At 45.2% G+C, this 13,728-nt stretch overlaps 1 protein-coding gene across 14 annotated transcripts in view; it reads right to left on the bottom strand.

The window, feature by feature from the left end:
• The window catches only part of LOC126996566 (calmodulin-binding transcription activator 1-like), a 222,642-nt gene that overhangs the window by 115,503 nt on the left and 93,411 nt on the right, over positions 1 to 13,728 (bottom strand). For all 14 annotated transcript variants that reach the window (XM_050857148.1, XM_050857151.1, XM_050857147.1 and 11 more), the window contains exon 2: positions 9,172 to 9,255. In XM_050857148.1, coding sequence (XP_050713105.1) covers positions 9,172 to 9,255 — 84 coding nt within the window. The remainder of the gene's footprint in view (positions 1 to 9,171; positions 9,256 to 13,728) is intronic.

Genomic DNA, 13,728 nt, shown 5'->3' with positions numbered 1-13,728 from the left:
GGAAAGGGAAGGGAAGGGAAGAGAATGGAAAGGAAGGGAAGGGAAGGGAAGGGAAGAGAATGGAAGGAAAGGGAAGGGAAGGGAAGGGAAGGGAAGGGAAGAGAAGGGAAGGGAAGGGAAGGAAAGGAAAAGGAATAAAAGAAAGAGAGGCAGTAAATGGGAAGGAAAAAAGAAGCATAATTTAATGACTGGACATATATCAATTCTAGCACATTTTCTTTAACGTCTCTCTCTCTCTCTCTCTCTCTCTCTCTCTCTCTGTGACACACACACACACACACACATACCACAAGGATGAAGAGTGTCAGGAAGCCCCTTAAGTGTGCCGGCGCAAGGAGGAGGAGGAGGAGGAGGAGGAGGAGGAGGAGGAGGAGAGTATATTTGCATCCCTTTGCGTATGCTTTCCTCTTCTTCTTCTTCTTCTTCTTTTTCTTCTTTTCCTCTCTTTTCCCTTCCCTCTTTCCTCCTCTCTCCCTCTCTTCTTCTATTGGCATCATAATCTCTCTCGTACCTTACACACACACACACACACACACACACACACACACACACACATACACATACACATACACACACACACACACACGAAAAAAATATCACTTCTGAAATATTTTTGCTGTTATTCTTATTGTTATTGAAGTTGTTTCGTATTCTTCTTCTTCTTCTTATTATTATTATTATCATTATGGAACAACGATAAGTAACAAGAACATCAACATCAACTACTACTACTACTACTATTACCACTACCACCACCACCAGCACCTTTAATCCGGTCGTGTGGTGAGACAGAGGGCAGAATAAATGGCATAAGGGGACCTCTAGGGGGCGTGAGTGGTATCGGAGAGCCACGAGGCTGCCGCGGAGACCGATAAAGTGTGCAGGAGGGGAGGAGAGAGGGAGAGGAGAGGGGAGGGAAAAGAGGGAGAGAGGGGGAGAGGAGTGGGAGAAGAGAGGGAGAGGAGGCTGAAAGTAGTGTCGTGGGAGCATAGGGAACGAAGGTAAGAAGATGTCACGTGGAAGTAAGGGTTGAAGGAGGAGAAGGAGAAGGAGGAAAAGAGAAATAGGAGTAGAGAAAGGAGGAGGAGGAGGGGCATGAGAAGGAGGAGGAACAGGAAGAAAAGAATAACGAGGAAGAAGATAGAGAAAGGAGGAAGAGGAGGGGCATGAGAAGGAGGAGGAACAGGAGGAAAAGAATAACGAGGAAGAAGATAGAGAAAGGAGGAAGAGGAGGGGCATGAAAAGGAGGAGGAACAGGAGGAAAAGAATAACGAGGAAGAAGATAGAGAAAGGAGGAAGAGGAGGGGCATGAGAAGGAGGAGGAACAGGAGGAAAAGAATGACGAGGAAGAAAATAAAGACAAAGACAAGAAACAAGAGAGGGAAATGTAGGAGGAAGAAGGAATACAAGAGAGGACGAGAGGAATACAAGAACGAGAAGAACAAGGATGAGGAGAACGAAGATAAAAAGGAGGAGGAAGAGAGTGAACAGGAGGACAAGAACGAGGAGAACAAGGACGAGGACAACAACGAGAAAGAAAAGCAAAAAAGAAGTGAAAGGAAGAAAAGAACACGGATAACGCTAGGTGGGAAAGAAGGGAAGAAGAAAAAGAAGAGGAGGAAGACGAGGGAGGAGAGGGAGGAAAGAGCAGGTGGAGGGAACGTAGAGGAAAACCTTCAGAGAGGCAACAAAGTTAAAGAGGAAGGAGGGAAGGGGGTCGACAGGGAGCCCGGGGTGAGAGAAAAAAGGAGAGGGGGAAAAGGGGAAACAAAGGAAAATAGTGGGAGAGAGAGCAGGGAGAGAGGGAGAGAGAGGAAGAAAAAGGTGAGTGTTGGAATGCGTGTGTGTGAGGTAGGTAAGTGAGGTAGAATGCTTGTGGAGGGAGAGAGAAGGGGAGGGAGAGGAAGATGGAGAAGGAGGGAAAGAGGGAGGGAGAGGGAGAGGGGGAGAGAGGTCTGTGTTAAAGGGTCGAAAGAAAGTGAAAGAAAGAGAGAAGTGGAATTCAGGTAGATAGGCTGAAGTGAATGTTAAGTAAAATAGGAAATGGAAAGTGAAGCATAGATAAAAAAAAAAATAATAGATAACAATAGAATAACAGATAGAAGGCGAAAGAGAAGAAGCAGAATGAGAGAAGTGGAGACGAGAATAAATAAGAAAAGATGTCAAAAATCGAGAGAATAATAATAGGCGGAAGGCGAAAGAGAAGAAGCAGGAGAGAAGTATAAACAAGAATGGATAAGACAGGATAACAGTTAATAGCAAGAATAAGAAGAGGAAGACAATGGAAAGAAAGCTGGGTAAATAGAAGAATGAGTCTCCTTATTTTTTTCCTCCTTTTCCTCTTCTCATTTATCAGTATTTTACTTCCTCCCCTTCACTCCCATCCTTCCTCTTTCTCGTTTTTATTTCCTTCTTCGGTTTTCCTCCTTTTCCTCATCTCTTCATTTATCAGTATTTCCCTTCCTCTCCTTCCCTCCCATCCTTCCTTTTTCTCGTTTTTATCTTCTTATTCGATTTTCCTTCCCCTTCATCTTCTCATTTATCTGCATTTCCTCTTCCTCTCCTTCACTCTCACGCTTCCCATTTCTCGTTCTTTTCTCCTATTCGATTTTCCTCCTCTTATTCATCTCCTCATTTATCCTTATTTCTTTTCCTCTCCTCCCCTTTCATTTTCTCCTTTCTCGTTTTTATTTCCCTATTCCATTTTCCTCCTTTTCCTCATCTCCCAGACACACACATCTTCCTTTCCTCATTTTCCTAACTTCTCGCGGCTCCCCTCATTTCCTCACTCCACATTTACGTTCTCTCCCTTCTCTCTCTCCTCCTCCTCCTCCTCCTCCTCCTCCTCCTCCTCCTCCTCCTCCTTCCTCCTCCTCCTCCTCCTTTCCAAATAAGGTAAATGGATAAGATACTGACCTATCAAAAAAAGTTTTATTTGGGTTAAGTCTTCTGTATGGGAGGTCTCGAGAAGGGGGAGAACTATATGTTTTCTCTCTCTCTCTCTCTCTCTCTCTCTCTCTCTCTCCTTTAGTCTTCTCCATTTTCTTTTTCTCGTTTACTATTTGTTTTTATTCTTTTATTCATCACTTCCTTAAACTTTCAAACCTTCAATTTTTTTTCTTTCTTCATATCTTTTTTTTTCCCTATTCCCTCCCTTCTTCCATTTTTTATCTCCATTTTCCTTGATTCCCCCCCCCCTTTTCTCTCTTTACGCCCATCTACATACATTCCTCTCTCCCTCCTTCTCCATATTTACATTCCCTCTTCTTTTCTTTCTTTTTTTATCTTCTCTCAACGTGCAGTCTCTCTCTCCCTCTCTCTCTCTCTCCCCTCCACTTTCTCCTAACCGATGTTCCTTCCCTGTTTTTACTCTCCCCTTATCTGCATCTCTCCTTAAATGCTAAAGTCCCCCCTCCACCGCCCCTTTCATTTACATTTTTCCCATTCTTTCCCGTGCCTACAGCTACTTCGTTCTTCTTTTTCCTCCTCTATTCTATCCCATTTCTTTTCTTATCTATGTCTCCCTTTTTTCCGTTTCCAGTTCAATACTAATACCTTTTTTTATTCCTCTTTCTTTATTTACTTTCTCCTCCTTCTCTTCTTTCTCTATCTCTTTTCTCTTTCTCATTTTCCTTCTTCTAATCATCTTTCTCCATCTCGTTCTCCACCTCCTGTTTCTATATCTCCTTTCTCCTTTTCTTATCTACATCTTTCCTTTATCGTTTCTCCTCTGCTACCTACATTTTTTTTCTCCTTCCCTCTCTCACCTACGTCACTTCTCCTCCTCCTCCTCCTCCTCCTCCCACACACAATAAGAGTACAAATCCACAATTCGCCACATCCCTTACGTCAGGATTTCGTCTGTATATAAAACTCGGACTCCTTTCTCGCGTCCTCAACTACCCGGCTCCTTCACCCTCCTTCCTTTCCTTCCCCATCCTCCCTTACTCCTCTACCCAACCTCCCCACCCCTTATCCAGCCTTAACCTTCCTTTCCCCTCCTTTCCCTACCTCTCCAGCCCACTACCCACTCCCCACAGCTTACCCTTCATCCCCAACCTTCCCACCACCTGCACCCTTAACCTTCCTTTCCCTATCTCTCTACTCCCCTACCCACAGCTTACCCTTCATCCCCTACCTTCCTACCACCCTCCCCATCACACCCTACCCATGCAGCTCTCCCGTACCCTGGTGTCGCCGGCTCCTGTATCCCTTTTGCAACCCTCTTTTGATCCCGTACCCAGATCAGATCAGATATTCCAACCCTTTCCTTCCTACCCTATCGAACCCCCTCCTCCTCCTCCTCCTCCTCGTCCGCCCGACCATTAAGTATCTCATGTAGTCTTCAATCCTCTTATAGCCCTCCCGATCCCCTCCAATCCCATTTAGCTCCGCCATAAACTATCTCATGTGTTCTTTTGCCAAACTTGAGTCCTCCTTAGGCTCTTAGATCCTCTCTCTCTCTCTCTCTCTCTCTCTCTCTCTCTCTCTCTCTCTCTCTCTCCTTCCCCTTCCATTGCAGCTTCAGTAAATCCCGCTATAAATTATCCATACATTATTATTCGTGAACCTGTACCTACCTACCTATGTACTAAGGCCTCTTGAATTCCCTTTATTAAGTTATCTGGTTAAGAATCTTCGTAGTCTCTTCTATGGAGCCGTTTTAGTGCGTCTATTACCGAAGCCGCAGAGTCCCTTTTTAATAGGTTTATCAAATAGCCTACCAAGGGATTTAATTAGATATATACAGCATTTTTATTCCTTGATTCTCCACAGTACCACTCATTCCCGACGTTGTTGAGTCATTTTTTGCATACGTTTATCAATTTCTCCTCAGCTAACCACATCTCTTTTTTTTTCGTTCCTTCCCTCACCTACGTCATTTTCCTTCTTCTCCTTCTTCCTCTTCTTCTTTGGCTGGCTTTTTGTTTTTGTTTTAATGCCCTTTAGCTGTTTCCATTGATGTGAGATAATACCAAAAGAATTTAATTACATATATACATCGTTTTTGATCCTGGATAACCTAAAACCAGTCTATTCACAGTGTAACTCCACAGACTCGCTCCACAAAAGCTCCCATCTAACCGCCCATTCATCCACTCCTCCTCCTCTGATTCCCACATTATAACCAGTCCAGGGTCCATTCCACTTACTTCCACTTGACCAATAATATTTTTTTGAAGATTGGTCCACATATTTTGGTTCTCCGCCTTCCTCTTCCCTCTTACTTCACATTTTGAATCCCATCCTTGACGCCCATTGAAATTCTAACTCCTTGCCCACCTTTTTCTGACCCCCTGCAAACCAACACCCACACACCCACACCCACACCCACACACATACACACACGGACACACAAACACATGACCAGACCTTCCTTCCTTCCTTCCTTCCTTCCTTCCTTCCTTCCTTCGTGCATGAACCCAGATGGAACCCTAGGCAAACCAATCTTAAAAGGACCCCCTCCTCTCTACCTCCGCCCCCCCCCCCCCCCACCACCACTTACTTTCTACGACTCTTCATAATATATATCCACAAGGGCCCGCCTCTACGATCCTCCTCCTTTCCCCTATTCTCCTCCACAAAGGTCTTTTTTTTTCCTTTTACTGCTCACACCTTTCCTATTTTCCACTTTTAAGGAGCGGAAACACAAAAGGGAACACCGTTGCTATTTCAACCCTTTGCCTTGGGAGCTATTATGAGGCACGTTCTCTCCTCCTCCTCCTCCTCCTCCTCCTCCTCCTCCTCCTCCTCCTCTTCTTCCTCTTCCTCCTCCTCCTGTCGTCCCTGTCTTCCTTTCCTCCGCCACGACGCACCCTTTGCCGCCGCTGACACCAACGCCACCACCTCTTCCACCTCTTTCTTTCTCTCTTTTTTTATACTTCTTTCTCTCTTTCTCCACAAAATAAGTTAACACACGTGCCTCCTCCTGTCCTCCTTCTTTTACTCTTTCTGCTTTTGCTTCTTCTTCTTCTTCTTCTTCTTCTTCTTCTTCTTCTTCTTCTTCTTCTCCTCCTTCACGTATCTCTTTCCATCTCCTTGGCCTTCTTTCCTCATCCTCATTCTACTCTTATCATTTTTCTCGTTCTCATTTTCATCATTCTTCTCCTCCTCTTCCTCTTCATCGTGCTCAATTTTCCATTTCATCATTCTTTCTTTCTTTCTTTCTTCTTATTTTCCTTTTTTTTCTTTTTTTCTTCTCCTCGTCATCCTCATCCTCCGACTCACTCACTTTTCTCCTCCTCCTATTTCGCTGACGGCACTGTTACACACACACACACACACACACACACACACACACACACACACACACACACACGAACCTCACCACCCCAACCCCTACACACGGACAACCATCCCCCCCCCCCCACACACACACACACACACACAACCATCCTCCTTTGCCAGGGAGAGAAAGAAAATTAGGCTGATGGAAGGCGGGGGAAGAAAAAGGACACTATATTTTTTTTGTGCCTCCTGGTGGTGGCTGAGGCGGCGGCGGTGGTGGCGGTGCATGTCTCGCTGGGTCCTCCTCATGTCTGTGTTTTCAGCAGCATCTCGCGAGGCCGGTGCTGCCCTCTTTCGCCTCAGCTTTAAACTGTATGAACGGGGCCGTAACTCCACCCTCTCCCAGATTAGGCCGTGGTGGAGGAGCGGGCTGGCGTCGGGAGTGAAAGGGGGAGGGGGAGGGAGAACGAGAGGGGAGAACGAGAGGGAGGGGGAGGTGGCACGAAGGGGAATGAAGGGAATGAAGGGTAGATGGCGAGGGAGGGCATAGCAACCAATGACACGTGGAGAATGGTAAGGGAGGAAGGGAGGGAGGAAGGGAATGAGGCGAGGGGTGGGTGGGGGAAGGGGTCTTGCATGAGGTGTGTGTGTGTGTGTGTGTGTGTGTGTGTGTGTGTGTGTGTGTGTGTGTGTGTGTGTGTGTGTGAGGGAGGGAGGAGATGCTGATGAGAAGAGGAGGAGGAGGACAAGGAGGAGGAGGAGGAGGAGGAGGAGGAGGAGGGAGGGAGAGAAGGCATTTGGGGGTGTGATGTGAGGTGGAGGCAAACGGCTTGTGGAGGAAAGGGAGAATGAGAATAAGGAGGAGGAAGAGGAGGAAAGACCAGAGGAGGAGGAGGAGGAGGAGGAGGAGGAAGAGGAGGAAAGACCGAAGGAGGAGGAGGAGGAGGAGGAGGAGGAGGAGGAGGAGGATGGAGGAAGAAGTAAATGGCTATGTTTCTTCCTCCACGAGAAGGTGAGGTCATGTTAGTGTGGAGGTCAACTGGGTCATGATTCTCCTCCTTGCCATTCTTCCTTCCCTCCTTCCTTCCCTCCTTCCTTCCTTCCCTCCTTCCTTCTCTTCTTCGATCCCTTTCAGCCTTCCTTCTCTGCCCTCCCTTCCCTTCCACCCTCAAGCATTCTCCCCAAATCTCTTTTTCATGTTACTTCTCCCCTTCCCCCTACGAAACATATAAAAAAATCCACCCTCCCCTGTCCCCTTTCCCCCCTAACCAATCTCCCCCTGACCCCCTGCATGGCTAAAACTCCCTTCCCCTCCCTTCTCCCCTTTCCCTCTGTCCCACGTTCGTCTCCCAAAGCATTCCACCCTCCCCCAAGCAATCCATCCCTTCTTCCTGCTTCCCTTCCTGCTTCCCTCCCCCTTCCTTAGGTAGAAAAAATCACCCCTTCCCCTCGTCTACATTTTAGGGGACGGTACGCCCCCCGCTGGCTTAAGAATGGGGAGGAAGGGAAGAAGAGTAAAGAGAAGGGAGTGAGAGAGAAGGGTGAGTGAGGAAAGACGTTACGAAGGAAGGGAAAGGATAGATATGGAAAAGGAGGAAAGAGGTCGAGGAGGAAGGGGAGAAAGAGGTTGGAACAGAAAGGAGTGAAAAGAAATAGGAAAATGGGAAAGGAGTGGAAGATAAGAAAGAGAAAAAGGATAAAGGTATTAAAAAGAAGAAAATAAAAAAAGACGAAAATGAAAACAGAGAATGACGAAAGGACATACGAGAAAGAATAGGAATATGGAGTCGGAAAGAAGAGAAGAAAAGGGGAAGAAAGAAAATAAAGACGGAAACCAATATTGAAAAAAGAAGAAAACAAAAGCAAGGACATAAAACAAAACCTAACGACGAGGAAATGAGTCCGAAAAAGAGAAAATAAAAAAGGGGAAGACAAAAGAGACAGAGGAAGAGGAAGAAAAAAGGGAAAATGGGGGCAGGGAAAAGGAATGAAGGGGGGGAGAGGGGGGGCCGCGTCATGCAGGGTATAATGCACCCCTTCTCGGCCTCTCCAAAGGTAATGGCCGGAGTTCCAAGACAGTGTTATATAATTACAGAAATAGTTTAATCGCGTGCTGGGCCGGGAGAAAGGAGGAGGGGGGGGGGGAGTAGAAGGGAGGGAAAGGAGGGGGGGAAGGAGGACGGGGCGAGGAGGGAAGAGGGAAGGAGGGGAAAGGAGGGAGGGGGGGCAGAATGGAGGGAAAGGAGGGGGATGGAGGAGGGGAGACCGAAGGGTCGAAGAGGGAAGGAGGGAAAGAAGGGGAAGGAGGGAAAAAGGGAAGGAGGAGGCAGGAGGTCGGGCCGAGGAGGGAAGGAGGACGGGGCGTGGAGGGAAGGAGGAAAGGAGGAGAGCAAGAGGAGGAAAGGAGGAGGGCAAGAGGACAGGGCAATTTCAGCATATAATACGTAATAATAACAATTAGAGTCTTGGTTTTATATGGCTGAAAGGCTTAAGGTTCTCTTAACGTTAATAGCGGCCTTTTGTAGCGCGGGGGAGAGAGAGAGAGAGAGAGAGAGAGAGAGAGAGAGAGAGAGAGAGAGAGAGAGAGAGAGAGAGAGACACAGAGAGAGAGAGAGAGAGAGAGAGAGAGAGAGAGAGAGAGAGAGAGAGAGAGAGAGAGAGAGAGAGAGAGAGAGAGAGAGAGAGAGAGAGAGAGAGAGAGAGAGAGAGAGAGAGAGAGAGAGAGAGAGAGAGAGAGAGAGAGAGAGAGAGAGAGAGAGAGAGAGAGACAGACACACACACACACACACACACACACACACAGCACAACACAATTACATAGTCTTGAGTAACCATGAAGGAATTTGTACTTAAACCAGGGTCAGTGGGGAGGAGCTGGAGGGGGGTCTGCCGGGGGCCTGGGGGTTGAGGGGCGGGGGGGAGAGACAGAGGGAAAGGTCTTACCCATGGATGAGGGCGGAGTGGGTGTGAGGGGTGAGGGCGTGGGGGCGTAGCGCGGCGGTGCTGGGCGGGCCGCTCCATACTTACCTGAGAAAAGAAAGAGAAAGTGATTAGTATACGGTGACTCAGGTATACATAAGAACACACTCACATACATAAACATTCGGTACAAAGGAACAAACACGATCAAGAATAGACAGAAAAATAACAGAACACCAGAAAAATACATGATACTGTACAAAGGAACAAACACGATCAGGAATAGACAGAAAAATAACAGAACACCAGAAAAATACATGATACTGTACAAAGGAACAAACACGATCAAGAATAGACAGAAAAATAACAGAACACCAGAAAAAAAACATGATACTATACAAAGGAACAAACACCATCAAGAATAGACAGAAAAATAACAAAACACCAGAAAAAAAAACAATGATACTGTACAAATGAACAAACACGATCAAGAATAGACAGAAAAATAACAGAACACCAGAAAAAAAAACAATGATACTGTACAAAGGAACAAACACGATCAGGAATAGATAGAAAAATAACAAACACCAGAAAAAAAACAATGATACTGTACAAATGAACAAACACGATCAAGAATAGACAGAAAAATAACAGAACACCAGAAAAAAAACATGATACTATACAAAGGAACAAACACGATCAAGAATAGACAGAAAAATAACAGAACACCAGAAAAAAAACCAATGATACTGTACAAAGGAAAAAAACACGCTCAAGAACAAACAGAAAAATAACAAAACACCAGAAAAAAATAAAATGATACAGACCCAGGTGAAAAAAAAAAGTGTGTGTGTTTGGTGTATGGTGACTCAGGATACATAATACACAGACATACATATATACACACAGACACATATACCGTACACAGGAACAGACACAAACAAACATGCACAGATCGAGGTTGAAACGCGAGTACACACACACACACACACACACACACACACACACACACACACACACACACACACACACACACACACCAGCGAGCGAGCAAGCGAGTGATATAAACTATTAACAATATTCATTAATGGAAGTTGTAATACTCTGAATAATTGAACAACGAATACAGGCGCTATCAAACAACAACAGTACGTAAAATTTAATCAACAAACACACACAATTGGAAGCAGTAACGCCACAAATAACTCAACTAGAATAACAATATGCCATAAACAACGCGAAACAAGTTAGCATATTAATACAAACATCGTAAAAAAATAGGCCTATAAAAAACAACGATAATAAATACAGCCATTCAACAACAGCAGCAAAAAAAAAAAAAAAAAAAATGAAGGACATAAACAACGCTGATATGATCCGGAAACGATAGATAACGATAGTGTAAACAATAGCGATGGTCCGAACGTTTATAAACAACCATGTAATATGTCAACGCGAACTATACCAAATCGCATGTCCAAAATAAACGCAACGGGACTGCAAACAAACGGGACTGCAAACAATATAAACAACAGGATTTGCAAACAGGAATCCCAAACAAAAATAAACATAACTGAGCTGGAAACAGGAATTCGAACAAGGACAGGACACGGACAGGAAGGGTAAGGACGCGAAAGGGAGAAACGAGAAGGGAAGAAAAAGAAAACGGAAGATAGGAAAACACAACGGAACTGCAAACAGGAATCCCAAACAAAAATAAACATAACTGAGCTGGAAACAGGAATTCGGACAAGGACAGGACACGGACAGGAAGGGTAAGGACGCGATAGAAAGAAACGAAAAGGGAGAAAAGAGAAAAGGGAAGATAGGAAAACGCAACGGAACTGCAAACAGGAATCGAGACAACAATATTAAAAAAAACGGAACTTCAAACGGGAATACAGACAAAAAGAAGAAGAAGAAGAAGAAGAAGAAGAAGAAGAACAACAACAACAACAAAATACCAGTAACAAAACTACGAACCATTGAAAAAACACAGAACAAACAGAACAACAGAAGAAAAACAACATATAGCAACAAAAACTACGAGCAGGAATCCAGACGAACGTAAACAAAACAGCCGAGTGGTCAGCCAGCGTGCAGGCGTGGTGAGCCCGGGTTCGAGTCCCACTGATACACTTTAACAATTTTTAACCATTGCCGAATGGAGGAAGATTGCCCACATGCTGCCCAGGTCTTCACTCAACCCTAACTGCAAAAAAAAAAAAAAAAAAAAAAGAGCGAGACTAAACAGCACCTTAAAAATACACGTAATGACCAGAACTTGGCGGAGGTCAACAGCGGTCGGCATTAACTTGTCATTACACCCGCGTGGCCGCCCCCCCCCCCACCCTTGATACCCCCTCCGGACCGCTCGTTAAGGCGCCCAAGTAAACACACGAATGACGGACACGGGCGCTCGTTGCTGTGTCACGCTGCTCAGGAGGAAAATTATTTGTGTACGTAGACCGCAAGCACAAAACACACACACACACACACACACACACACGCACATACACACATTAATATCTTTTTTTAATGCTGTATATATATTGAAATAAGAAAGAGCTTAGTTTAAAGAATAATGATAATAATAATAACTACACCAATAACAAGAAATAGAAGAAAAAAAATGCCAACAGCCACAATGCAACCACCACCACCACAACAATAAAAAAACAATAACAAAATAACAAAAACTAAAAAAATAATGCAGAGACTGGGTTGGGTGGCAGATCTTCCCTTGAAATAGATACAGCCGTAGTACCACACGTTCTCACATGTAACGCTCCCAGCTTCCTGTTACAAGTACTTCCCCTTCACACGTATATAGCAACTCACACCCATATTCTCAGTCATTTCGGGCTTAACAGAGTACACACCCACATTTAATAAGGCATTCGTAGAGGCTGTGGGCATTTCCAGTGATATTTTTGTGACCCTTCTGGCGGGCTTTTTTCTCATTATTGTTTCCTTTTATTTTGTGCCCTTGAGGTGTCTCCTTTGTTGTAAAAAAAAAAAAAAAAAAAAAAAAAAAAAAAAAAAAATCTGATCCTTCCTTTCTACCATGAACCTAAAAAGCACAATCATTAGAGCTCGACTGATTTCCTTTTCGGCCTTTGAAGATGGTTGATGTGAAGGCGGTAGCGTGAGAATACCAACTTCAGGCCTACCTTTACTAGCACCTTCTCTCCCCCTCAAGTACGTCTCCCCTCCTCCCCAACGCTTCCCCGGGGACACCACAGGGTAAAGACGTAGGTCATCCTGGCTACTTCCCTTCGTCTACCCCCTAGTGAAGGCCGCTCAGGTGACGCTAATTTACCTTTCTAAACGCAGGCGGCGACCAAACACAGAACGATTTTATGAATAAGTGAAATCCAGGGCAGCGGTAAACACACGTCTTGGTGAGGGAGAGGACGCAGTGAGGGGGATAAGAGGAGAAAGAAAGGAGAAAAGGGGAGAGAGGAAAGGGATGGTAGGTGTATGGAAGAGGCAGAATTGTTGAGTATAGGTGGTTCGTGTGACCTAAGTTGGGAAGGATAAGGAGAGGCGAGGGAGAAAAGAGAAAGAAGAAAATATATAAGGGATGCTGTGAAAAAGGGAGAGAGGAAAGGTATGCTGGGTGTATGGAAGAGGCAGAATTGTTGAGTACAGGTGGTTCGCGTGACCTAAGTTGGGAAGGATAAGGAGAGGAGAGGGAGAAAAGAGAAAGAAGAAAACATATAAGGGATGCTGTGAAAAAGGGAGAGAGGAAAGGTATGCTGGGTGTATGGAAGAGGCAGAATTGTTGAGTACAGGTGGTTCGCGTGACCTAAGTTGGGAAGGATAAGGAGAGGCGAGGGAGAAAAGAGAAAGAAGAAAACATATAAGGGATGCTGTGAAGGAAGGGGAGGAAGAGAGCGTACAAGCGGCTGAAAGTTAGGACAAATTAGGACACGAAAGAGAGAAAAGGGAAACTAGAAAACAGGAGAAATACAGTAGCCTACCGGTGACCTAAAGTTGAGAAAGATATGAATACGAAAAAGGGGAAAAGAGAAAGGAGAAAATATTAGGACAGACGGTGTATACAGGTGGCCTAAAAGTGGAAGAAAAAAAACGATGGGAGAAAAGAAAAGGTGGGCATAAAGAGACATTAAAGAGGAAGGAAGAAGGGGAAGGATTCTGTACAGGTATAAAGAAGTAGGAGAAAACAGAGGAAAGACAGTATACAAGTGGTCAACAGGCGGGGCACAATGGGAGTGAGAAAAAAGGAGAGAGGAGAGAAAGGGAAGGATTCTGTAAAGGTATAAAGGGGTAGGAGAAAACAGAGAAAAGACAGTATACAAGTGGTCAACAGGCGGGCACAATGGGACTGAGAAAAAAGGAGAGAGGAGAGAAAGGGAAGGATTCTGTACAGGTAGTTGGTGTGCCCTAAACTTGGTTCCCTCGTGATGTGAATGCTAAGGCGCCGAGGGTTTGTTACGAGGCTTTTTGTGGCTGTTACGGGAGGCGCTGGTAGGTGGTTGTGTGCTCGGTGTTACATCCTCGGCACGCTGCTCACGGGGGCTCGGAGTGGAAATTACCTTTTCAACTTTTTTTCTT

This window comes from Eriocheir sinensis, chromosome 10 (assembly GCF_024679095.1).
Source record: "Eriocheir sinensis breed Jianghai 21 chromosome 10, ASM2467909v1, whole genome shotgun sequence".
NCBI lineage: Eukaryota > Metazoa > Arthropoda > Malacostraca > Decapoda > Varunidae > Eriocheir > Eriocheir sinensis.
Note: the sequence above shows the minus strand (reverse complement) of the source record. Positions and strands in the feature narration are given on the sequence as shown.